The sequence below is a fragment of the Cricetulus griseus genome, chromosome 4 (genome assembly GCF_003668045.3).
Source record: "Cricetulus griseus strain 17A/GY chromosome 4, alternate assembly CriGri-PICRH-1.0, whole genome shotgun sequence".
NCBI classification, from domain to species: domain Eukaryota; kingdom Metazoa; phylum Chordata; class Mammalia; order Rodentia; family Cricetidae; genus Cricetulus; species Cricetulus griseus.
The window spans coordinates 82,187,468-82,214,360 of NC_048597.1; the positions used below are offsets into that span (position 1 = coordinate 82,187,468).

The 26,893-nt window shown below is 40.5% G+C and overlaps 1 protein-coding gene across 12 annotated transcripts in view; it reads left to right on the plus strand.

Moving 5' to 3' along the window:
- The window catches only part of Cdk8 (cyclin dependent kinase 8), a 71,991-nt gene that overhangs the window by 38,730 nt on the left and 6,368 nt on the right, over positions 1-26,893 (plus strand). For 7 of the 12 annotated variants that reach the window (XM_027413672.2, XM_027413663.2, XM_027413664.2 and 4 more), the window contains 5 exons: positions 12,262-12,319; positions 14,830-14,961; positions 21,386-21,529; positions 23,897-23,966; positions 25,071-25,143. In XM_027413672.2, coding sequence (XP_027269473.1) covers positions 12,262-12,319; positions 14,830-14,961; positions 21,386-21,529; positions 23,897-23,966; positions 25,071-25,143 — 477 coding nt within the window. Of the gene's footprint in view, positions 1-12,261; positions 12,320-13,344; positions 13,364-14,829; positions 14,962-21,385; positions 21,530-23,896; positions 23,967-25,070; positions 25,144-26,893 lie in introns of those variants that run through there. The other 5 variants (XM_027413665.2, XM_027413666.2, XM_035443172.1 and 2 more) reach the window with 5 other exon arrangements.

Consider the following 26,893-nt stretch of genomic DNA (forward strand, 5'->3'; position numbering starts at 1 on the left):
ATGAGGGAGTCTTGTCAGAGCGTTGAGCAGGAGTCATTTTGTCCTGGCTTTCACACTGTAGTACCTTTGGGACCAGTAACAAAGAAGTTTGTTTGAATCCTTTTCCTTATGCTAACTCCTTTCCTAATAGAATTAAAATATTGTGCTTATAAACAGTGGGTTTACAGGACAAAATAGATGAATCTTTCAGTTTTTTTTAATGAAGTTGAAGATAAATTTCAACCCCAGAAATAGTCTAAATAACATCTGTGTTTTTTCTGTCTGTTTTGTACTACCAGCTTTCTTCATGACTTACAAAAGAATGAAAATTCATTAAAAAATATATGTTTATTCAGGAAATTCTGAGTGGCTTTTTGTTTGTTTGTTTGTTTTCAAGACAGGGTTTCTCTGTGTGTCCCTGGCTGTCCTGGAACTCACTCTGCAGAGCAGGCTGGCCTCGAATTCACAGAGATCCTCCTGCCCTGCCTCCCAAGTGCTGGAATTAAAGTCATGCACCACCTCCAGCCGGCCTCTGAGTGGCTTTCTTAATTGATGTTTAAGTTTGTCACCCGACTGCTTGCAATAGAATGAACTAAAACCAGTGACAAAGAAACTAGAGATTCAGTTTCTCCTCTTTTGGTGAAGCTCTTATGTATATAAGAGCTATAACATGTAGAAATGCTGTCTGTGACTTGGGCTAGTGAAGAATAGGTTCTTTCAGAAGGTTCTGGTAAAGCCATCTCAACAAAAAAGGGCTTGGGAGACCAGAGCACCTTAACAGAAGGCAACAAAAAAAAATCTATTGTCTAGCTATAGATGCTTTCCAAATACTAATGATGAATACCAAAAGTTAATGGTGTTGTCACTGCATGCTAGCAATGCTGAGCAGTACTAATGTAGCCCTCTACAATGAGGTACTATGCATTACCCTTCTACATGCATCACACTACCTGCCTAGTCATGTATCCAGAAAGTTCTTCATATGGCAGCACCTCCTCTTGTGGCTTCCTTCCTTGAAGTGAGATTTCCCTGTTGTGCTCTGTTGGGTGCTTTTTTTTTTTTTTTTAAAATATTATTTTACATCCCAACTGCAGTTTCCCTCCCTCCTCTCCTCCCAGTTCCTCCCTACCACCTCTCTTCTGCAACCCTCCTCCAATCTGCTCCTCTATTTCTATTCAGAAAAGCACAGGCCTCCCATGGATGTCAACAAGACTTGGCACATCAAGTTGTAGTAAGACTGTACACATCCCTTGTATTCAGGCTGGACAAAGCAACCCAGTATGAGGAATAGGGTCCTAAAAGCCAGCAGAAGAGTTGGAGACAGCTCCTGCTCCCACTGTTCAGAGGCCCCCACGAAGACTAAGCTACACCACTATAACATGTGCGGAGGACCTAGGTCAGTCCTATGCAGGCTTCCTGGTTGTCGGTTCAGTGTCTGTGAGCTCCTTTGAACCCAGTTAGTTGGTTCTCTGAGTTTTCTTGTGGTGTCCTTGCTCTTTTTATGCATTGCTGGCCTGTGTCTCCCAGGCACACAGGTCTTAGAGCTGTTGTATGGACACTTAGCATGGCAGGTTCCCTTAAAGCTGATCACTGTTCAGATGCCAACCTCTCAAACCTAGCTTTCAGAGTGTAAGACTACATTTTCAAAAGTATAAGCACTTGCTGTCAGCTAAAACTTAAATTTGGATTTAATTTGGGGTCTATAATTCTTCAAAGTAGATATATGATGCTGATATATGTGGTAATGTTTACTCTCAGACTCTGTCCAGAAGCCACACAGCTTAGCTTCACATTCTCAAGCATTATATACAGATGAAACACTTAATCAGAGCAAATACAACTCATAGTCCATCATAGTTTCTGTGACTTTGAAGTAAGGTTAGTAAATGGTGGCAGTGATGCCTGAAACACATGTATGTAAATTCCTAATGTTATGACTTGACCAGTTAGTTGGTGGAATGTTCTGCCTTGCCACAAGAAACAGAATGGTAAGGTGGATAACTGGTACACACACCCTGAAAATACCTTTTTGATAATAGCCAAGGATTTACTGAACTTTCTATTTAATTAAATCAGGTTTATTATTAATACAAATTCTGGTTTGAGCATATCTATGATCCCAGCACCCAAGAGGCAGAGGCAGGAGGATCATAATTTTGAGGCCACCCTGGCTACATTAGCTCTTAAAAACAAACGTGGCAACATTCTTTTGTTACGATGCATATTACAACTACCACTCCTGCTTGGTAAGTGAAGATTTATATTGTCATCATTAATCATCACACAGCAGAGGCTAATAGCTCAGACTTGTTTGTGGTAGGAAATATAGAGTCATTCATGTAGAGCCCTGTGTGGGCTCAGGGTGAGCAAGGTAAGGGCATTTGCATGGGTGTGTTTTTGTTAGTTTCTTTTCAGTGTTGGGAATTGAAGAAGAACGGTCTGATAGGCAGGAAGTACAGATAGTATTTATTTTGTGAAGTAACTTACGGATCTAAACCAAACCTTTTTATATTAGAGCACTAACACCCCCAGGCAGTATGAAGTAGAGAGAAAAAAGCAATAGTGCATGTGCTTGTGCCCCGCCTCTCCTATGTTGGCGCTCCCTCTCTGCTGCTGCCCACTTCTTGGCAGTGAGGATGTTTGAAGCAATTACAATCCTGTCTCTGCTGCTCCTGTCCATGTTAGGCTTTTCCAGAGCAGCAGAACGCACAGGGTATTGGCATGGGGACATATAGAAAGCAGTTTATTTTAGGAAATTGATTCATGCATTTTAGAAGCCTAGTTATTCCAAATCTGCAGGATAGGCTGCAAACTGGAAATCCAGTTTGATATAGAATAAACATTGGACACGGAAACCCATCTGCTGCATCCTTTGTTGCTCAGTCAATCTTTTTCTATTAGAGCCTTCATTTGATTAGATATCTTTTTACAGGAAAGAGGGTGTTGGCTTTGCAGCACTGTAATGAAATACAAAGAGAAAAGATTTATTTTGTCTTATGGTTTTTGAGTCCTGGCTCATAACAGACAGAACTCTTTGCTTTGGGCCTCTGGTTGGGCATTAGGTGGTAATGATGGAGAATGAGAGATGGAGCAAAACCTTTGCCAGGAAGCAAGAGGAAGCAGTGAGGCTGGGCTCCCAAACCCATGAAGAGTGAGCTCCCAGTGAGCCATGACAAGGGTTCCCCCTGGGCCTCACCAGAAGGTTCTACCACCTCCCAGAAGACTTCCAAGCTGTAGTTCAAAGAATAATGTTTGACTCAAACACCTGGGCACTGTGGCCCAGCCCAGCAGAAATGTTAATCTTCTATAATAACAAACTCCCAGAGGCTCTGGCTGAAGTCATTGGGATAAGTTATTCCCATGTTTCACTCCTATTACCTAGTTATAGCGGGAGTGTGGGTTGATACTTTCCACAAGACTGACTGTGAACAGGAGCTCGTGGGAATTTCTTATGCAAATATCAGAGGATGTTTAGCCCTTTTGTACTTTGGGTGGGAATGTAAAATAATGTAACTGTTGTGAAAAAGAGTGACGGTTCCTCACACAGTTAAATGTGTAGTTACCACAACACAGCAGTTCCACTTGGATATGTACCCAGAAGAACTCAAGGAGAGGTCTCAGAAAGGTGTCTGTAAATGCCTTTTTTAAAACTCTGTGCGGCTCTCTGTCTGTCTCTGTGTCTCTCTCTATGTAGGTACTCATGGAGGCCAGAGCTCAGCCTGTGTGTGTGTGTGTGTGTGTGTGTGTGTGTGTGTGTGTGTGTGTGTGTGTGTGTGTGTGTGTTCATGCTCATGCCAGCCTCCACCTTGTTGTTTGAGACTGGATGGTCTTTTATCAGCCTGGGACTTGGCTAGCCCAGGATCTGTCTCCACCACCCCAGAGCTGGAATTAATAGCACCTATCACCACACTTAGCTTTTCATGTGGGTTCTGGGATTTGAACTTGTGTTCTTGTGACTAAGCTATCTCCTCAGCCCTGTAAATTCTTATTCTTAGAACCATTATCCACAATAGCAAAAAGTTAGAAGCAACGTGAATGTCCATTGATTGATGAGCACATAAAAACAATGTAGCATGTACATATAATATTACCCAGCCTAAGGGGGAGGGAAATTCTGGTATGTGTAAATACTGATGAGCCTTGAAGACCTCATGTCAGATGAGATTGTCAGTAGTGCACTAAACATTTTTTTTGAAACAGCTTTTTGGAAGAAAGAGACTATAATTGTTAGGTATAATCATTACTTGGGATTCCATGGATTTATGCTTTGAATTTCTAGGTTGCTTAATTAGGTAGCAAATAAAACACGAGTTCTTCTATACAATTTAGACAAGGGTAAAACAGACATGGTAACAGTGAAGGCAAACTTAATATGAGGTTTGTATTGGTTGTAATTTACGAGTATTGTGCTTGTACCAACAGGATTTTGCTTAAAGACCAGGTAGCCAGTTTCCTCCTGTATCTGCAGACTGAATGTAAAGAACACTTTGGTATCTAGATCAGTGCTTTATATGTACTTAGCATTGACATTGAACATACATAGTGAGCTACATACTGTGGGTATGTGTACATGGACCTATTTACAGGAGAGATAGCTGTATGACATTCCTGTTAAAGATTTTCTCTATGTAGACTTGAAGATGATGTTGAATGACTCTTGAAATTGATGAAAAGTAGACAAGTGTTTGCGTTTAAGTCAGACATAACTTTTCTCCATCTTTCATATGACCTGTGGGAGTATATTATCAAATAATTTAGGGGACTTCTCCCTTAACAAAGTAGATTATCAGTAATGCTTCCAAAGGCAGGACTAGTGTGTGTGGGTTCTTAAGCTTCTTATTACTAGACACAAGAATTTGCTGGGACTCAGATTGCCTCTGACATAATCTGTGGGTTACCTGTTGTGATGCAGTAGTAAGCTCCCAGGGTTTTTCTCTTGACTTTTAGGCTTTTCTCATTACAAAAGAGAAATACAGTATTTATAGACAAAACACTGTAGTTTATCTGAACAGGATTTAAAATTTTCTGAATTATACTGTTGAAAAGCATATAAAATTGTTCACGTGTGCTACCAAAAGGCAAAAAATACACCACCCAGTCTAACTTTTTAGCAATTGTCAGACCTTAGACTTGTAATAATTATAGTCCAGATTTCCTAAACATTTACAAAAGAAAACCTGATCTTCAAAGATACACTATAGTTTTTTAAAGTCTTCTCAGGCCAGGGTAAAGTGACTGTCTTAAGGCTTGAGGACCAGAACTCCATCTCCCAGCACCCAAATTAAAAAAAACCATGGGTGTGATGACATACCTTTAATCTCAGCCCTTAGGGAAGTGGACATGGGTGGGTCTCGGGTCTCTAGCCTACTTAGTGAGTTCTAGACCAATGGGATATCCCTCCCCTCCTAAATAACGAGGACAGCACCCGAGGAAGCACAGCTGAGGTTGTCCTCTGGCCTGCACATGTACCCCACACAGTGTTCTGGCAAGAACATGTCCACCCACGGCAACAACAACAGAAACAATGGTAATCAAGTTTTCTCACACCTAACCTAACATTGTTAAAGCTCAGAGCCACACAAATCTTGGATTGTAGCTTTTCAAGTTTGTTCATGAGAAATAATCAAATACAGAGCAAAGGTGAGTATTCCCACAGAAGCAAGCTCAAGAGGTTAGCCACATTGTAAAATCCCCTTAATCTAAAAGGCTATATACTTGTGCAAATTTTTGTAACTGTCATTTGAGTCAACATACAGGATTTTTAAATGAGATTTAATGAACTTCAAGTACGCTGGGTACAAGTAGATGCAAAATCAGTGACACTGAGTGAACTACTGCAAGGGTGTTTATTGCTGTCTGGCCTCCCCAGTGCTTTGTGCTGGGTTTTGCTTTCCCTATGCAGTGATCCTGGGCCCCTGCATCAGCTCTGGTTCTGACTCATGTGTAATTGAATGGGTTTTATGCTGTCTGTGTGCGTACTCTGAGGATTTCAAATTCTGAGCTCACTGTTTTGAATTTTCAGCCTTCCTAAATTATAGATAAGCTTGTAATTTTAATCAATACCATTTAGCATACATGTTTAACAAAAATAGGGGATATGGAAGATAGACTAGTTTGTCTTGACTCTGCCTCAATACCTCTTCATAGAAGTAAATAATTTGAAATAAAAACCATTTATTTTTGGTTTCCCCAACTTCATGTTGAATGTATCTTCTATTTAAGCATCCGAGTCTCTTGTCTGCATGGTTAGTTCTTGGTGAAACCTTTTGCGGGGTCGCCATGTTACATCCTTACACCTCCCCAGTGTGCTTGGTTTTCTCTCCTCAACATACATGCTGTTATATGACTGTCTTCTGTTAGTTAAGGACTACAGTTTATAGCCTTGGGACTGACTGTCTAAAAAGAGAAGAAACCTGAGACCAAAGAGGTAGGTAAAAGCTGGGGAGAAACAACAGATATTAAAAAAAGTTAAGGAAACTTGAAGAAGGATGAATTGGGGGGGGATATCATTCATTCATTCATTCATTCATTAATTCATTTTTGTCACCAAAGGGGGAAAAATCAAGCCCTGGTTGTGTTGAGCTTGTTTGAATCTTAGTTCCACCTCTTACTGTGTAACTGTGGGAAGGATTAGCCATTCATGGCATTCATTGGTGTTTGCTTTCATGTGTTAAAAGTCAAACCCATGACCTTGCACTTAGGAGACACATGGTCCACCATTGAACTCCAATCCCCACCCAAATGAGCTAAATTCTTCCCGTCTGTAAAATGAACCAGCCATGTGTACATGCACACATGTGCGGACACTGGTAAAGACTCATAGGAAGCAATAGGGATGGTTCATGATGTTCAGTATGTATGTTTCATTTCTGTCATCACATTGCCCTGGAGATGTATATGCAGTAGGTGCAGGAACAAGAATGTCTGCCATGCAAGTTACCTGCTGTGGGAAATCCTGGTCAGGGTTCGGAGGCGAGGCATAGAGTAGAAAACAGAAACCATCTGGTCGTAAAATGAGACCATGTTCTTTCCATTAAAAACAGTTGTCAGTGCTTTCACGAGAAAGGCGCTGTAGCTTCAAACAGTGGTGCACCCTTAAGTCATTACCCACTGGGCAGTGATGCTTGTTCTGTTACCGTGATGTAAGGATATCTAAAGTCACATTGGAAATCTAATTTCCATGGAATATATGCCCCTCAAAATGTTACCAACAATGTTCTACATCTTCTTTCAACGTGTCTCGGACACCCCATGAAAATATTTATCACAGACATGGTTCCATCTAGGACTGCATGGAGGGAGGTCCTGGCTTTGGAACTAAACTCCCAGATTGTCCTACTGACACAGGAAGGGAAGAAACTAGTTTTATTGGAGACTAAGTTATCATCTTAGTGTGTATAGCACTGAGTAATGAAGTAAAATTACCTACAAAATCTTTTGGAAACTTCCTTAATACTGACTAAACAATAACATCCAAGGGTTTGTTAAGACTAGTCATACAACACAACTGTTTTCTCTCACCCCCATTTCCTCTCTCCCTCTCCTTCCTTCCCTTCTTTTTTCCCTCTTTCTCTCTTTACACACACACGCACACACACACACCCTGGATATAGCATGTCCAAATAAGTCTAAAACAATTTAAAAGTAAGTGACTCTGCAAGGTGCACACCCATATTCCCATTAATTGAGAGGTTAAGCCTGAGAATCCCATGAGCCCAGGAGTTCAAGGTCAGCCTGGGCAGCAGAGGGAGGCCCTCTGTCCAAAAGTTTTTTTAAGAGTATTGTAAGAAAACTAAAACATTGGCTAAGTGGGCTTTCTGCCCAAAGACGGGTTTCAGATTATAACCAGATAGGAAGTAACCTAGCAAAGAAAATTGTAATACTAGGGACTGGAGAGATGGTTCGTTGGTTTATGGATCTTGTTGCTGTTTGAGAGAACCAGGGTTTGATTTCCATTGCCCACATAGTGATTTATAGCCTCTATAGCTCCAATTCCAGGTGATCCAAGATCCTCTTCTGACCTCTCTGGGCAGCAGACATGCATGTATACATGCATGCATGCATTCGAGCAAAAAAAAACCTCATGCACATAAAATAAATAACTTTAAAAATTAATTGTAGAAATTTGGCCACAAACACAAATGCCAGGCTGGACCTTGACAAAAGAAACTATTCCATAGCTGTTCTTAAGCTCAGGTTCAAAACTTGATTGGTCATGTAAGTTTAGAATAAAAAGAAACTGGCTGGGCACTCAAGAGGCAGAGGTTGGTGGATCTCAAGGCCAGCGTGGTCTACAGAGCGAGTTAGTTCCAGGACAGCCAGGACTGTATATAATGAGATCTTGTTCGAAGGAAGGAATAAAAAGAAACTAAGGTGAAGCCAGAGGTTTTCCCCTTTGCTTGGTGCCAGACTAGGTCAGTGTTCCCATCTGGTGGCTTCAAGGGTCTGCTACGTGGGGAGGAAAATGTTTATGGAGAGAAGTCTTTCCATTTTACTTAAAGCCACAGGAGAATAGTTATGATTGTGCTTTTGTCAGATAGGGACATAATTTTCTAGGGTTGGTCAGGAATGTGCTCTAACTCCATCACAGCAAAGCAGTTAATCTGCTTGTAGCTTTGGAAAATCTGGTAGGATTTGTTGTGGGTAGAGGAGGGTCAATAAAAGAGACTTAAACTCTGTGTGACATTGGAATTGTTTACATTCAGAATGTTTTTGTTATTTCTGTCAGTGAGGAAAAGAAAAAAATGTTTATTTTTATCAAATAATACACAGGGAAAAAATCCCTTTCAGGCATGGCACACCAATTAGAGTTAGAGATGCCATGGTCTACCCAGAGAACAGAGGATGCACAGAGCGGTTGGTAGTGGTGGGCTACACGTAGTAGGAACCAGCTGGAAGGTGTTATGTGTACCATTGCAAGGGCAGATCTAATCCAGGGAGGAGTTGATGAAAGTTGCAGAGAGAGAGAGAGAGAGAGAGAGAGAGAGAGAGAGAGAGAGAGAGAGAGAGCGCTCATGTGATGAAGGAGGCCAGAAGAGAGTAGTAGGTGCCCTTGTCTATCATTCTCCGTGTATTCCTTTGAGGCAAGGTCTCTTGCTGAACCTGGGACTTGCTCTCGGATAGATAGGATAGAAGCCAGCAAGCCCCAGCCTGTCTGTGCTCCTCTTGGAGTAGAGTTCAGGTACATGGGATCCCAGCTTGCTTTGTGGGTGGCAGGGTCTGAGCCCCAGCCTTCTCACTGGCAGGGCTTTTTTTTTTTTTTTTTTTTTTTGGTTTTTCGAGACAGGGTTTCTCTGTGTAGCTTTGAAACCTATCCTGGCACTCGCTCTGGAGACCAGGCTGGCCTGGAACTCACAGGGATCTGCCTGCCTCTGCCTCCCAAGTGCTGGGATTAAAGGCATGCGCCACCAACGCCCGGCCAGGCCAGGGCTCTTAACTGCAGAGCCATCCATCTCTATAGCCGTGCAGGAATGTTGTAATAGCAATAACACAGAATTATCTTAAGGGTTTTTTGAGAAAATGATCCATGTTCTCTGTTACTTTAACACCTTTGTTCTAATCTTTATTCACAGAAACTTAAAAAAAAAAACAAAAAAAAACCTAGTTCTAGGGTTGGGATGTAACTCAGTTGGTAGAATGCTTGCCCAGTGTGCACAAAGTCCTGGTTCTGTGCACACTACCACATAAACCTGGTGTGTGGTGGGGGCGGGTTAGAAATATAATGTCCTCAGCTACTAATAAGTTTGAGGACACATGAAATCATATCTAAAACCAATAAATAACACCTGATTCTAATCACAGTCTGCATTGTGTTGTGTTCTGTTTTTCCTAGTCTTTGTGTAGTGTTTACCATGCTGCTATAGAAGATTCTAGCAACGGTTGTGACATAATCACATTTGTCTTTTAGAAACACAACCCCTAGCAATGGTACAGAAGATGGGTTTGATGGGAAGAGACTCAAAATAAGGTTAAGGAGATGACATGCATCAGGTGGCTTAGAACCCCAAGAAGAGAATTCCATTCATGGTCATGCCCTGTGGTGTTTTGAGTTGAGGCCAGAATTTCCCTCGCTGAATGCAATCACTGACTCCACAGAGACTGACCCAGTATTGAGTGATGGCTGCAGTGTAAGGAGACAGTTCCACCCTCTGGACAGCATCAGCTCACTGAACAAACTCACTAGAAACATAATTAGTGTCACACTCAGGTTTGGCACTTGGCCAGCTGCCCCAGGTGAAGAATGTGATGATGACAAAGATCTCAAAATTTCTTATGTTAAATAAAATCAGTGATGATGATGTTGATAGCCAGATAAACTGATCCAAGAACTCCGCCTTAGAATGCTGTTAGGAGGGACTGGGGTGTTGACAGTAGACTCTACACTGCACCTGTCTTCTAGTCATTTGCTTTCTGGTGCTGAGTTGCCTCATCCTAAGAAACTAGGAATAGCCGGGCATTGGTGGTGCACACCTTTAATCCCAGCACTTGAGAGGCAGAGGCTGGTGGATCTCTGTGAGTTCAAGGCTAGCCTGGTCTACAGACTGAGTTCCAGGACCAAAGCCATAGAGAAACCCTGTCTCAAAAAACCAAAAAAGAAAAAAGAAAGGAAGGAAGGAAGGAAGGAAGAAAGAAAGAAAGAAAGAAAGAAAGAAAGAAAGAAAGAAAGAAACTAGGAATAATTTGTAACCTCTGCCATTTCAGCAGCAGCATTTGTTTTTCCTTTGGCTTCTTAAAAGAACTAATTTTGACTTTTGGGATTTAATAGGACAGTGTACTGATGATGTATGCCCTGGAGCCATCTCCAGTGATGGCTGTAGAAGCCCATAAAGTGGCTCTTTAAGCCACTTTAAACAATCTTTATCAAAATCTCTAATTTGTTTTTTTTTATATTTTTTTATTTATTTTATGTGTATGAGTGCTTTGTTTTCATCCACACCAGAAGAGGACACCAGATCTCATTACAGATGGTTGTGAGCTGCCATGTGGTTGCTGGGAATTGAACTCAGGACTTCTGGAAGGACAGCCAGTGTTCTTAACCACTGAGCCATCTCTCCAGCCCCTCTAATTTGGTTTTTTAATGGTTTATCTATTTATACTTCATGTGCTTTGGAGTTTTGTGTGTATGAGGGTGTTGGATCTCCTGGAACTGGAGTTAGAGACAGCTGTGAGCTGCTGTGTCGGTGTTGGGAATCAAACCTGGATCCTTTGGAAGAGTAACCAATGCTGAGCCACCTCTCCAGCCCCTCTAATTTGCTTTCTAAAGTTTAGGCTAATATTTGAGAGACACTCCAATTTAGTTTTACTTCTCTTTATCAGATTGGCAAAACTGAAGCTGTGTTAGTAGTAGGAAGGGTAGCAGGATAAGGTTTGAAGGAGAAGCCAGTGCCACTTCCTTCCTCTCTTCCTGAGGAAGACAGTCCTCAAATGTCAGCGGATGGGGTACCACTTTTAACAGGTTGTAAGTGACAGTCTGGTGTGTTGAGTTTAAAATTCAAAAACTAAAATTCCACTTTGGCAATCTCATGTTAAACTTTATCTCCCTTTTTATTTAAAAACAAAAAAAAATCTCAAAACTTGTTAATAAAAAAATTACTATTACTGTGCCAACTTGTTTAGAAAGAGACCATGTTAGATTTCTTTATATTAAAAATCTTGTGGCTTCCAAAAAAGAATATCAGGTGAATTCTTACCTGTAATTAGTTTGCTACTTTCTATTAAATGATCTGTGGAGATTAATTTTTTCTTAAACTCTTAGAACATTTTATATAATTGAAAGCATGTGTCAGACCTGGTGGCCCTTGCCAGAATCCCCCCACTCAGAAGGACATGGCAAAAGTCACCCCCACAAGTTCAAAGCCAGCTTGTGTACACCACAAGTTCTAAGCCAGCCAGGAATGCAGAGTAAGACTGGAAAACAAAACAAAAAGTGGGAGATGGACACCAGTTCAAGGCTGCTGTGGTCGACATAGTGAGTTCCAGACTAGTCAGGGCTTCTTCCTAAAACCGTGTCTCAAAAAAGAAAGAAAAGGAGAGAATCTCAGCTTTAAGTTTCCAGTGTTCCACAGTGAAGACCTGTTGATTAGGAGCCTCAGCTGTCTGCTGCTGCCTTGGGGCCTGTGCTTTGCTGTATACGCATACAGTTTCTTTTGTGGCTTCCTGCGTTTAATTTTAATTTTTTAGTAAAAGTTTTTATTTAAGTAGATTTATGTTACATTGACATATTTATTTAAAGGCAAACTACTACTGTCTATTGAAAGGATTTTTGTTTGTTTGTTTTCACAGAAACCTGCTAATATTTTAGTTATGGGTGAAGGTCCCGAGCGAGGAAGAGTAAAAATTGGTATGTTATACTTTGATAAGTCACAGTTCAGTACACTTTTAAAATTGTTGTAGGCAGCTGTGTCACTGTTTTCTGTATCAATATGCACATATTCATAGTTCCAAATGTCAAAAACATTTCAAAAGAATGCATGTAAAAGAAAAAACCTTCCCCCAGGTGTCAGACGATCCTTAAAGAATAAACTACTGTAGCTGTAAAATAAGCCACACAGGTTACCTCTAACCCTCTGCCTTAGTTAAACAACCTGTGGAGCTGGTAGCCTCTGTCCCCAGCCACTGTGATTCTTCTGTCAGTCTTCCTACCAAGTTAATGAGAACAAGCACTCATTTGCATCCTCCAGCTGAGGAGCTGACCAAGGCTCATCCTGAGCTGCCAGAGCTGTGCATACACGGCTCTCAGCCTGTAGACTTGTCAAAGGCAAAGGCATTCATGGCATTCTGCATCAGGGCACTCCAGGGTGACAGTCTGTAGGGACAGATTATCCCTAACTGGTTGCTTCTTTCTTTGTCATTTGTTAGTCATGTATTTGGCTTGTTTGGTTTGGAAGTAGAAGACATGTAATTAAATTATAAATTAGTGTAATTATGATACAGAATTGTCAGAACACAATTAACAGTAGTTTCTGTTGCAATGTTTGATACAAAGTAGAGTAGTAGTTCTCATCCTTCCTAATGCTGTGACCCATTCATATGGTTGTTGACCCCCAACCATAAAATTATTTTCATGGCTACTTCATAACTGTTGTGAGCCACCATGTGGATGCTGGGAATTGAACTCTGGACCTCTGGAAAACCAGCCAGTGCTCTTAACCTCTGAGCCATCTCTCCAGCCCCATAACTGTAATTTTGCTACTGTTATGAGATGTAATGTAACTATCTGTGTTTTCTCCTGTGGTCGTAGGCGGCCCCTGTGAAGGGTTCAATGCACAAAGGGGTCACAACCCACAGGTTGAGTTCCACTGAAGTAGAGGCACCTGTAGCTCTGAGCTGCCTTCTCATCAACCCAGTAAAACTCGGCTCTTCTTCACTCCCCTCATCCACCTTTGTGAGTTCCCTAAAGCTCACTTTCCACTTTTAAATATACTTTTCAAATGCTCTTTTATGATACAGACTTTGCAGATTCTTAGCTGTGAGAAGATATGATGCTCTTTGGTGTACCCTGAGCCATTGATGTCTGATGCTGTCAGTGCTCATCTTGGGGCCACCAAATGCTTTTGGCCTTAGATGAGCTTCTGAAGGAATCTCTTCAATCCAATGTCACAGTGTCAGATTCAAATGGCAGTTCAGGGCATGCAGAATAGACTAGACCCAGTCAAAGAGTGATTTTAAATGTGTCCTTTACCATCTGGCTATGAAAGATTTTGCATAGGACCTAAGATCTCCTCTATATACTTCTGTATAATCGTGTGTGCTGATGGGAGTTTTGGGTGATGCTGTGTCTTCAAGTTTTGACATTTCAAAAGAAACATTTGGTAAGCTAATTCAAGGTTTTTATTCTTTGCTAAAATTTGGGCTTTCTCCATCCATAATTGTCAGTTAAAAGAGAATCTTACTCCATTAAAAATATGTTAGAATGGGCTAGAGAGATGGCTCAGTCGTTAAGAACATTGACCGTTCTTCCAGAGGACCTGGGTTCAATTCCAAATACCCACATGGCAGCTCACAACTGTCTTTAACTCCAAGATCTAACACCCTCACACAGGTGATATACAGGCAAAAACAGCAATGCACATAAGATAAAAGTAAATTAAAAAAAATTAAAAATGTTAGAATAGAACTAAGCTTATCCAGATGGTTATAAATCTTGACCCCTCCCAGTGGGTGGTAAGTAGGGGTCATCCTGTCTTTGTGTGTAGTGACCCTGCATATGATGTCATACAGAGACAGAGTCTCGGATTATGGATTAGCAGGGCAAAGTCCGTACCTAAGTAGCTTGATGGCATGGTACTTGTGCCATGAACTCTGGGGGCCAACTTGGGGGATTGGGTTTGTGATCTTTTGAACTTCTGTCTCATGTGAAAAATTGTAAGACTGAATGAAATAAAGCCTTTTCCAATTTAAAAAGTGCTTTGTGTTTTAAAATCAAGTTAGTGGAACTCTGGCTATATAGATGAGGAAATCGTACTAAAGTGCTGTGTTGTCAGCTCTGATGACAGCAGTGAGTAGGTTTGCTGATGCTAACAATGGAAAGCCCCACTCTGCTGTGCCCGAGTGCTGAGAGCTGACATACAGCTTAATATCCTGACCTGTCTCGACCCCAGAGGTGTGGCCCCCCTGAAAGAGATCTGCCAGAGGAGCAACCTTACCCTGAAGCTGAGTGACAGTGTATTAAAAACAAAAACAAAAAGCTGTGATCTCAAGCTTTGTTACATTTCAGTCAGTAAAAGCAGTAAGATGGTTTATCCACTGCCCAGGGTCTGAGCACACTCTTGGTAAATAACACTGGCAAATGGGACTGTGTGAGTAAACTAGACCTATCTGTTTCCTTATGTGGTTTTCTTGTTGTTACAGCTGACATGGGCTTTGCCCGATTATTTAATTCACCTTTGAAGCCTTTAGCAGATTTGGATCCAGTGGTTGTAACATTCTGGTACCGAGCTCCAGAATTACTCCTTGGAGCACGACATTATACCAAAGCAATTGGTGAGTAGGGCTAATTAAAATTACAGGAGTTTAAATTTTTTTTTGAAAGAGAAATTTTTGTGCATGTTTAAATCAAATAATAGACCAAATTATAAAAACAAAACCCAGAATTCCACCACCCATATATATGCATTTAGCACCCAGGAGCGTGGAATTGCACTCGTCTCTTTACAAAAAAGTTCAGAATGTTTTGAGTGAAAATTTTAATTTTATATGAAAAGAGAAAACTAAAAACTTTAAGTTCTGGAACTTCATACAAATGTTCTTTATGCCACCAAAAGAAATGCTAACTTCTGAAAGATACCTCTAAAATTAAAAAAAAAAAAAAATGTGCAAACTTGAGGAGTTAGCACTTGTTTAAAGTTAGGAGCATGGTACTCTTGCTTTCTCATGTCCCCATTTATCAGCCTTGTTAGTGGTGACATGGCACCAGCAGCTCTTTCTCAGTTCCTCTGCTAGCTTCCATGGTACAGTGAGTGGAACACTCTGCCACAGCCCTTTTTCTGCTACTTCTGTATGACTGATGTCCTTTTTTTTCTCATCATCTTACTGGGATGAGTGTTACTGTGAAGTACTGTTTTCTTAGTGTGCTTTACCCTCTCCTTTTATATTGATGGCTTTTGGCTTGCTCTGTTGTACAGGGTGGCTTGTATCTACTCCTCATGTGATGTGTAACCTAGGCCTATTCTACCAACCCCCCAAGACGTTTTCCTTTTTATTCTTCTAGACTGTTGTGTTTTTTGCATCCCATGATTATATCCTTTCTTTTCTCCTCATGTGGCTTTCTTTGGAAGATTATCTTAGAGGTAAATTGTCTAATTTGTAGTATTTCTAGAAAAAAACCTTTATTTACTTGGTTGTTTAGAGTTGTAAGTATCAAGTTGTGCTCTGATACTTCTTTTGCCTCTAGGTAGCAGTGTGGCTAATCCAATTTCAGGCCAGCCTTCTTAGATTACTGTGAATCACCTAGGCTTGCCCCTTACTGGAGATAAATGCCATTTCTCATTTCCACATTTGACAATGATTTTTCTGGGACATATTCATTCAGCTCATATGTGGTGTCACTGGACAATTCCTAAGGTATATGATCCTTTGGCTTCTCAGAGTTTTCTGTTTTCACTCTTCCTGAACATCTTAGGAGATGTTGAGCCTCTTGGTGTTTTCCACTGTGCTTTTTCTTCTGATGCTTTTCTGCCTTTTTTAGGCACTCCTTGTCCAACCATGACTCTTTCATGGATTTTGTATTGGTTATAAGCTTTGCTAGTATCTTTGAATACGGGATTGCAACACTTGTTTGTGGTTAGCTGTACACCCTAGTTACTACCTGTTGGAAGATAATTGTTCTGTGTTCAGGGGAGTCGGCCGTGGTCCTTTTAGAGCTTCTGGAACTGCTTCTTACTGCCCGTAACTCTGAAGCCTTGAGCATACTGAAGTTCACTGTTTTGCTCAGGGCCATGCTCTTGTCTTACCTATTCTCATGTCCATTGGGGGCTGCACCATGGATGGGCTGAGGGACAGACTACAAGTACACAGACATGTTCTTGTGGCACTTCTTGAAGCAATTTTACTTGCAGATGGAGCAAGAAGTTCAGGCCTCTGCATATTCATCTTGGCCACCACACCGGTGTAGTGCCTGTGTAGGTGTCCTCTGTGGCTTCTTGGGTGTCTTAAGTAGTGGGGAAGCTTCTTCTTGCCAGTTTCTTCCTGCAGGACTCTCTTTGTACTTTGAAAATCTGTAGCTCAGCCTGAATGTCAGCTGTCTCCCAGGCAACCTGAGAGAAGAACCCATGTTTTCTTTCCAGCCTTTATCTGCATCTTCATTTCTCTTCTGGTTTTAAGTGTCCCTTAATTACTTAGGTGACCCCTATTTTCTCTATTTCTCTTTGTATTTAAGTTGCAAAAGCCACCTGGGTACTGTTAGATAATGGGGTACATAGGTTGGTGATTATGCTTTGCGGGTTTTCCAACCGTCAGCTGTCATCCCCAGGGAGACCAGATGCCAGCATAGGAGATTTCTGTTTTGAGGCCAGACAGACTTAAAGAGTCTTCTGGCTTCTGGCCCAACCACTGTATATCAGACAGCTGAGGGCATTGGTAGACAGTGGGGAGAGGGCCAACTAGCTGCTGAAACAGCAGCCCTTTCCAGTTTGACATTTCTGTAGAGTTTTGTAGGGCAGCGTGCTGCTCAGGCACCACGCTATAGACTGAGGTGTTTTTCATCTGCCATGCATGGTCCAGAAACTTGTTGTCTGCATCTGTGTAACTTCGGTCAAAATACTGTCTTCTTTCTCACAGAGAGCTTCCTGGATCATGCCTTCTGGGATGACTCACCCCATCACATTACCAACTTTTGTTGTTGTTTCGTGTTTGTGTGTTTTCCAAATAGAACAGTAGCTGTCCTGGAACTCACCTTGTAGACCAAGCTGGCCTCAAACACACAGAGATCCGCCTGCCTTTGCCTCCTGAGTGCTGGGATTAAAGGTGTGCACCACCACTGCCTGGCCACCGTCTTACCTTCTTGTCAACATTGGCCAAACATTATCTAGAACACACCAAACAGACCTCACCTTACTGCCACCACAGCCTGCTAGCACCTAGTCTCTGTTTACAGAGGAACCTGTTTTGTCTAAAACTGTAGGTTTATATTTGTTAAGATCTTGGCTGTGTTTCTATGTAGTATCCAGATGGAAAGGGGGAGTTTGCCATCATCCTCTAAGTTAATCTTGAATTCACTGAGACTCTTCTTGGCAAAAACTTTATGTTCACTAATGTCCTTACTGCTCTGAGGTCACATTTTATGAAAAAACAACTATAAAGATAAGCCAGATAGGGAAAGATCTCTCTACTTGCAGCTTTATATAAATCTAAACTTATTCCAAAATGCTTACTTTTTAAAAACTAGAAAAAAATATTTACACTATTAACTGTTTTAAATATGTGCCATTACCTAAACACATTTGAATCTCCTATGAAAATACTCCTAAAACAATTTGAAGATGGCTTTTTCAGTTAATATGATATTTTTTCTTATTAAAGAATGTAATATTTCAAAGCATTATTACTTGTGGTAGGATTTTAGACTCTGTACAAATAGTTTAGTCCCCATGCACTGAGCTCTTGAGGCTTTATCTGTATCTCCCATTCTGTAGCCCAGCAGTTTTAGTTGCCTTTCTAACTTGGGAGAGTACAGCTTTAATTGTATTTATCTCTCTCTTCTTTCTCCTCTGCAAATAAACAAACAAACAAATAAATAAATAAATAGCTACTGCATGAACTTGAATATGGATGCAAATTCTGGATCTTGTCCCTAAGAGTTTTCAAGCTCCATTAGAGGAAAGTAGGAATTTCTACACAGTGATTTTTGTCAGTTTTTGAACAAAGAGAGTAGTAGTGGCTCCCCCATAGGAATTGCAAGTTTATTGCTGACACCTGAGCATATGTTCAGTCAGACATGCCATCTAGTCCTTCACTGTTACTTCAGAAAATGAGAATTCAGCTAGAGTCAAATGCTTACACCACCATTAGCTTTAAAAGTTCTCTGGCTTTATATAGAAACATCTGCCTTCTGCAGGAGGAGTCACAGAGGAAACTGACTTCCAGTTACAGGTTACTGGAATCAAAGCCAATGCCATTTCTTCAGTGGTGGTGATTCCTGGCCGTGTATACCTGATTTGGCCACAATGCCTTTTGGAGAGCACTTCATTTCTATAAACACATTGCCTCAAAGAGCTAGAGGTGTCTTTCTTAGTTGTTTGTGTCTGAGGGATCATGTACTTGCCATTTTCAGTATTTTTAAATAAGAATGAGGGAGTATACAGGAAGCTGACAGTTCTAGTTTCTACTTCACCATTTCATTCCTGTACCTTACTCCTGCATTGGCAGCCTTCAAGGCTTGTTCAGTGAAGTACTCAGATCCCCCACACCATTTAAAGATCCCTGCTGAGAACTCCCTCTAGCACTTGGACTTTGTGTCTGGTAGCTAAAGTGTAAGCAGCTACACTGCCCTTTGAGTTAAACATGACAGCTCTTAGAGCATATGTTCATGCCCTCTTGATGGTGGTGTTCGCTGCTGGAATTGGCAGATTATGTAAACTTGAGAGGAGAGTGCACAATGGTAAACTGTCACATTCCCATACTCCACTACAAACAGATACTGTCCATTTGGACAGCACTGCAAGCTACATCATTAAACCAGAGAGAAAATAATGGGCTCATGAGCATGCCATCTAGGGGACAGAGACTTGCGTGTTGGGTTTTTTGTTTGTTTGGTGTTAAGGAGAAAACTGAAGGAAAGTTGTAATCAGTCCCCAGTGAACTATCACTGGTTCTACTGTAGAATTGAGCCCAAGTGCTCCTCCTCCAGTTGCTGAGTGTGCACTGACTGTGCAGCTCTCTCCTGAGTGAGAGTGAGCTAGAACAGGGAAAGGAAGGGACACTCCTTCTGTCAGAATCAGCACTGTTGATTGCCGTGTTTAACAGACCCTTCTACCCCATTTTTGGGTCGGTGACAGTTACATCATTTCATTAGCTACACATAGCTTCTGGAAGTTTTTGGAAGTGGGCAGGCTTTTCCCAGGGAAGGAGTTAGATGTGGCATGTTTTGAAACGGATGAGCAAGGAAAAGAGAGAACTTGGAAAGAATTAGTAAGTTTTAGGCAGTAAACTCAGTCATTTGATAGAGTTTGTGATTGGTGATTAAATCAAGATTGTGAAAGATAGAAAATAGGTACAGGTGAAAGCAGTCAAGTTAGAAATGACCAGGGTTTGGTCGATCAAGATTCAGTAGCTGTTGTTCCCACCCACCATGCTCTTCCTTCAAAAGAGAAACCCTGTCATGGAAAAGCTGCTCCTTCAGTCTTCAGGGTTCTTAGTAACTGACCAGATCAGTCATCATAGTGTCTTGGGTGTATAAATTTCCCATGTTTTAACCCTCCTTAGTTCACCTGTCCAGGTAGTGGTGTAGATGGTCAAAGGTTAGGCCTCTGTGTGTGTGTGTGTGTGTGTGTGTGTGTGTGTGTGTGTGTGTGTGTGCGCGCGCGCGCATGCAATCACAGAATTATTAGCTTTCCTATGCTATGTACCCTCTGATACTAAAACAAAATAGCTCAATCTGTTTCTTGATTAAAAACTTTTTCTTGGCTGTGCGGTGGTGACTCACGTCTTTAATCCCAGCACTCGGGAGGCAGAGATAGGAGGATCTCTGTGAGTTCAAGGCCAGCCTGGTCTACAGAGCAAGTTCTAGGACAGCCCCAAAGCTACAATGAAACTCTGTCTCCAAAAAACAAAAGAAAAAAAACCCACTTTCTAAATATGATAGTATTGACCAGCTTGGTTTTCTGATATGAAAAAAATTATATGATTAAAAAAATAGTCAAATTATAAATCCTTATGCAAATAGATTAGTAGATTCATTTGTCATTCCAAAATATAAACATAATTTATATAATGAAATAAGAATGTTATGTATGAAAATATAAAAAACAACTGTAATAAATATTTTCCAGTATTGAAGTTTAGAAATTCTCATAATTAACACTATTTTCTCATTTCCTGCTTAAGTAATAGTTTCTCGGGCTCCTGAGCAATCAGCTTCAATATAAGAGTGATTTTTGTAATTTGTCTCTGTGGTTATTGATGTTTGCCCCAGGTTTTGTGTAGGTCACTCAGAAACCACTTGTTGAGTATTTGCATTGTGTTATATCTCGTGAATGAAGGAAATTTACTTTGCAATTTGTCTACTATAAATAATTGTTGCTAATTTTTAGCCTGCATACCCATTTTGAGGATGGGTTTGTGGTTTTTTTTCTTCCTGTGTTCTAATTTACTTTGCAAAGGTGATGCTGCTGCTATAGCATAAAGAGGTGAACTAGAATACATGTCTTTCTTGTTTGTGTTAGCATAGATGATACTTAATAGGATTTAAAAATTAGCAGGTAAATAAACAAGATAAAATTATTTTATCATGAAAAATGTTCCTGTATTCTGGCAAGTGCCCAATTTCAAGGGTTATGTGGATTTTCTGTTTGTTTTGTTTGAGTTTTATTTGTTTGTGGTTCCCATGTTCCGTATGCAGACTGTGTAGCTTCGATAATGTCTGAAGCATTTAGAACTCACCCAGATCCAACAAATAAACAGAGGCTTCTACGAAGTCACTGGGTGGATGAGATATCATAGGGATAAAAGTTTGGTGGGTGGGGGGTGTATTTACAGGGTCCTGTGGTATTTAGTGGTTTTGTTTACCTAGGGATTACTGTTAATGTGCAAGAAACAGAGAAAAAAGAACACTCCCCATTAAATTAAAAATGCATTTTCTTTTGGAAAGAAGCACTTTATTTTCCTCCTTTTTCTTTTTTCCTTTCCTTTTTCCTTTTTATTTTCTCTTTCCTGTTTTTGTTTTTGTTTTTCTTTTCTTTTTCTTTTAAAGATATTTGGGCTATAGGGTGTATATTTGCAGAACTACTAACGTCAGAACCAATATTTCACTGTCGACAAGAGGACATCAAAACTAGTAACCCTTACCACCATGACCAGCTGGACAGAATATTCAATGTAATGGGATTCCCTGCAGGTACACACTTGCTTTTGTTGTTTGTTCTCAATCACTGTTGTTTGGTATCTGCTTTGGAAAGGTTGTGTTTTTGGCTTATGAAAGCTTGTATTACATGATTCTTAGTTTTTATGACTTTTATTTTTCAAAGAATCAGTGAAAGAACAAAATTCATAGAATTCAAATATCAGCATTAAAATACTTAGTTTTCTGAACTCGATGAGGTTTTTGTTTGTTTCATTTTGGTCTGCTGTTTTGTTTTGTTGTTTGGTATTGGAAATGATGAGATAGTTACAATAGCTGAGTTAACAGGTTAACTTGATACCTCTTGTTCCTGCCAGTGTAAACTAAAATAATCAGTAGAGGGTTTTTTTTCTGGCAGCACATGTCATAGCTGCTGCTTGCATACAAAGGCTGAAGGTTATGGTTCCGTAGAGTGCTGTGCAGAACCACATCGTGTGGAATAACAGCACTTCTGCTCCCTCACCCTTGTCATTATTATTATTATTTTAACATTTTGCTAAAACAGTGTGGATTTTACAGCAGAGAGAAAATGTATGTGTGTTCCCCTCTCTGGAGTTAACATCTCTCGGGTGTATCCCGGATCCTAGTTATACCACATAACCGTAATTTACCAGCCACCAAAAATTGCCCAGGGGTCCAAAATAATAGTAATAATAATATGTGGAAAGTACCTAAATGATGTTGGCTAATCAAGCATGTGACTGAAATCATGTTCTACTGAAACTGCTCCTTAGGTCACTACAGCTTAAGACTGGTAAGAGTAGCTGGGGGCTTGCATCCCATGGTTCCTTGTAGGATTGTTAATTATCAGCAAAGGCAGAGCAACTACACAGACATACTTTCTCCAGAATTACACAGTAGTTTTAGGAAGACCTTACTGGGATAAGAATTTCATTTACTCATTACACATTGGGGTGTTCCTGTGACCCAGTTACTATCTTGAATAAAATATATTGATATGGTGGAACACACCTTTAATCCCAGCACTTCAGGGGCAGCATCAGGTGGATCTCTGTGAGTTCAAGGCTATCCTTGAAAATTTCAGGACAGAGTGAGCAACATAGTGGAGGGACCCCGTTTCAAAAAAAAATAAAAAAATAAAAAATTAGATAAACAGACAGAGGACTTCACCATTACATTGTTAGGATGTTGTAAAAGTAGACATGGCTTGAGTGGAATTTCTCAATGGCTAAAGAGGAGTTTCTTCTTGTATCCAAGTTAGTTCACTATTTCTGAGGTCCATGGGAAGGAGATATGGGACTGATTGGGAGTAATGAGGGCCACAGTTAGGGATGATTCTTGGCATGGGTTTAATAGTTAAGATGGCTCAGTTAATGAGAAACCAGGAAATAGCCAGCTAGAATCCATAATAGACACTTGAATTGTAGACAGAGTTTGTGCTCTGCTTCAGTAACATTAGTGTGGCTGTGGAACATTAAATATTTCAGTGAGAGTGGCCTAACTGAAGTAAGAAAACCAGCCACATATAACAGTACCATAGCCATAAAGACATAGTAAGGACAATTATACAACTTTTTAAAAGAAGTATATAATTGAGGGAAAACTAAATGGTTATTCTAAGGTTTTTAGCTTGAGAAGTTGATAAAACAGAGAAACTAGAGCAAATAAGGAATTGAGAAAATTCCATTTTAAAGTTCAAGTATATATATACTTTACACTAGGTGATGTCTGTGGAAGATACGTAGCCAGTGTTCCCAGCTGCCTGGTACAATCTGTGCACCTAGCAGATCCTTGGTAACAGCTGCTGCCAGCTTCAGCTTAGCTAGCATGTGTCCACAGCACTTCTGCTGCCCCAGACTAACTGGAGCAATTGTCATGTCTTTATATCTCACACTGTCGAACAGTAATACTAGGAGTAGCCATGGTACTGGTACCTGGCTTTGTCCCACCATTTGCGTTGATAATGTGAGGAGGAGCTTTAAGGATGTGAAAGAGGGCTGTAGTCTAGAAAAGTGTGATGAGCCAGTCAGAGAAAAGATCTTAGATTTCTCAGTTAAAGATACTGCTTGCTGACGGAACCAAGAAATTTGATGAATGGGGAAAAATAAGTGCGCTTACTAATAGAAAAATAAGGTTATTTAGCAACAAGTATTTTTTTGTGATTTATTTCCTTTTAGTGATAGAACGGTACTGGCAGGTTATGGTGGAACTGAACAAGTGTAGGCTGACACTTGAGTAGAGCTGGAAGGCCACGGGTTGTCCTTACAGCTCAGGATGTAGCTGCAACTGAGCACTCCTGTGAGAGCCAGGCTTTTAGAAAACTCTCAAAGTCAGGTAGCCTTTGTTAGCATTCTTGAGACTAGGAGCCTAGGCAACATAAACATCTATCAATGTATTTCACAGATAAAGATTGGGAAGATATAAAAAAGATGCCCGAACATTCAACATTAATGAAAGATTTCAGAAGAAATACGTAAGTTGGAAAGAAAATGGACCCTTTGTTAATTTTAACTTTTCCAGAATAGTCATAATAAAATTATATGTTCAGTTTGCCACAGCATTCACTTAAGTTTACTGACGAATTTTACTTACTCGTAAATACTGTTTGATGTTAGTTCTCATTTTGTAAGAAAATAACTTGACAGAGAGGTGTCTCTCATCAGCAGCTGATTTAGAGATGAGGGAAAATCAGTTCATTTCTTTCTATATTCAGTTTGTTCTAGAAGCCAGATATTAGTGGGAAGTACCACAGCTAAAAAACATACAAATATACAAACCTTGCTGGTGGCCACTCACCTACCCATTTAAAGTGTATAGAATTGAAAGCAAGTATTAATTAGGGGAAAGTGAGTGTTTCACTTTATTTAGCTATAAGGTCAGGGGTAGGCAAAGTCCAGTATTAATACATACAACAAGTGAATTTTAACCTTATACTGGTAAGGCTGAGTTTAACCTTTGGCACAAATGTTATTTAAAATAATTATTAAGATATAATTCCTGTTGGAAAAATACTATCTAAGATGTATTCATGAAATTGTCTTGAATTCCATCATCAGTACCCACTCTGGAATGACTAGTGTGGTTCAGTTGGTGTAGTGCTTGCTTAGCGTGCATGAAGCACTGGGTTTGATCCCCCAGCACTGGGCTTGGTGGCACATACCTGCAATCCCATGTTCAAGGTCATACTCAGCTTTGTAGTGAGCTTGAGACTAGTCTGGGATACATGACACCCAGTCTCAAGAGAAAGAAAAAAACAATCAGCAAGTCGTTATTATTGCTGGGTGTGGTGGTACATACCTATAATCTCAACATCTGAAGTGGAAACAGGAGGGTCAAAAGTTCAGGGTCATACCACATAGAGTTGGAGGCCAGCTTGAGCTACATGAAACCCTACCTCAGAAACCAAAAACATGCAAAGACTAGTGTGGATACTGATTGAAGTCTAAAATTGGCTTTATGATGCTCAAGTGTCTTTGATGTGTGTTCCTCATTGGTTATGATCAAACTAGTTATATGTGGGAAGCTATCAGCCAATGTATAACTCAGCTCTGATCTAATGTGGATGTTTCTCTTTCAGGTACACCAACTGCAGCCTTATCAAGTATATGGAAAAGCATAAAGTTAAACCTGATAGTAAAGCATTCCATTTGGTAAGCCTGAGAGAGCAGCAGAATGAAACCAGTGGTCACTTAACACTCCTGCCATTTAGACATCATTCTATTCGTGGTTCTGCACTTGTTCTTTCCATGAATTTTTGGGAATGAAATCCAAGTCCTTGTCTTCCTTAGATAGTCACCTTGAACAGTACCTACAGTTTTATACTGTCAGCTCCTTCAAGATGGCTTACAAAATTTTACCTCGTCAAATTGAGTTTTGAAAGCCCTTTGCTGACAGTCTTACTCCATTTTCTGGAGGGATAGCATGCTTGTTGTGTAAAGGGACATAGGCTAAACTCTTTTAGAGCCAGCGCACCAGTAGGGTGGTTGGATCCAACTGTTGCTCGCTTCGTTTATAGCAGAGTATCCATTGTGATACTATAACAGAAAATGCATATGAAAGGTGTAGGGAAGCATGCACTTTGCTTGGCCTAAGATTCTTTAAAATGTGTTCCAGTGTACTCTTAGATGGGGATTCCTGACTTTCCTTCATAGCAGCTATAAACCACGGGGCAAACAGCTGTTCCTGATCTGCTTATGCTTTTTCTTTTCTCTCCAATATTTCTGCTTCTCTGTCGTCCTTGGCTGTTACATTGTATTTTGCAAGGAAGTGCTTAACTCACCATGTTGCCACATCAAAGATGTATGATAATGATTTCTTCAAATTTATTTGCAACAGTATCCAAATTGGGAAATTAAGTCAAATGCTTCAAGATGCAAGACTTATTGATCAAACAAAATATTGGCAGATGAAAAGGCATTATTGGATTGCCATGCCTGTCCCCAAGTCCCTTGCCTTCCTGAAGTCTAAGACTAGTGGAACCTGAGAGACTGTCCTTGTGGCTTACGTGTTGAACTTTTTTTCATTGTTTATTGTAATTCTGGGCGTTAACCCCAGGACCCATGTGTGCCAGGCTATATATACCTCAGCTCTGTCTGATTTTAATGGGGTGAACTGTCTTAATTATTGATACTCTCCATCTCTTCCAGAAGTTCTGATTTAACCCCACTGAAAGTGTTGGGGTTTTTTGTTTAGCTTGTTTGTTTGCTCTTTAGAGACAGGATTATAGCCTTGGCTGTCCTGGAACTCTTCTCTGTAGACCAGGCTGGCCTCGAAATCACTCAGGCCTCCTGAGTGCTGGAATCAAAGGCATGCGCCGCCACCACCTGACCAAGTGTTGATATCTTAAAGAACAAACCCAAAAGATGATTTCCTTTCTAAAGATACTTCCACGGAAATGATTAACGATCATTAAATTAAATGAGTTTTACTATCCCTGCATTTAAAAATATTTTATGGCCTTTTATCCTTTATGAGTCATCACCCCCTAAATCTCAGTGCATCTGTTAATTTTTTACTTTGCAAACCAAGTCCAGCTGGAAGCAGCTGGAAACTCATTGGAAATGCAAGTCGTTAGATTCCTGTTCACATCTGTTTGTCGGGCTCCGGGAACAGGGCTTAGTTCTCTTTCAGTTTGGCTTTTTTAAACTTATTTATTTATTTATTTATTTATTTATTTATTTATTTATTTATTGCATTCTAATCCCAATTCCTCCTTCCTCCCACCCGCTCCTCAGAGAGGATAAGGCCTCCCCTAGGAAGTCAACTAAGTCTGTCCCATCAGACTTGGGGAGGACCAAAGCACTTCCCCACCCCCACACCCCTGTGTCTGGGCTGAGCAAGGTATCTCTCCATATAGAATGTACTCTACAAAGTCAGTTTGTGCATTAGAGTTAGACCTTG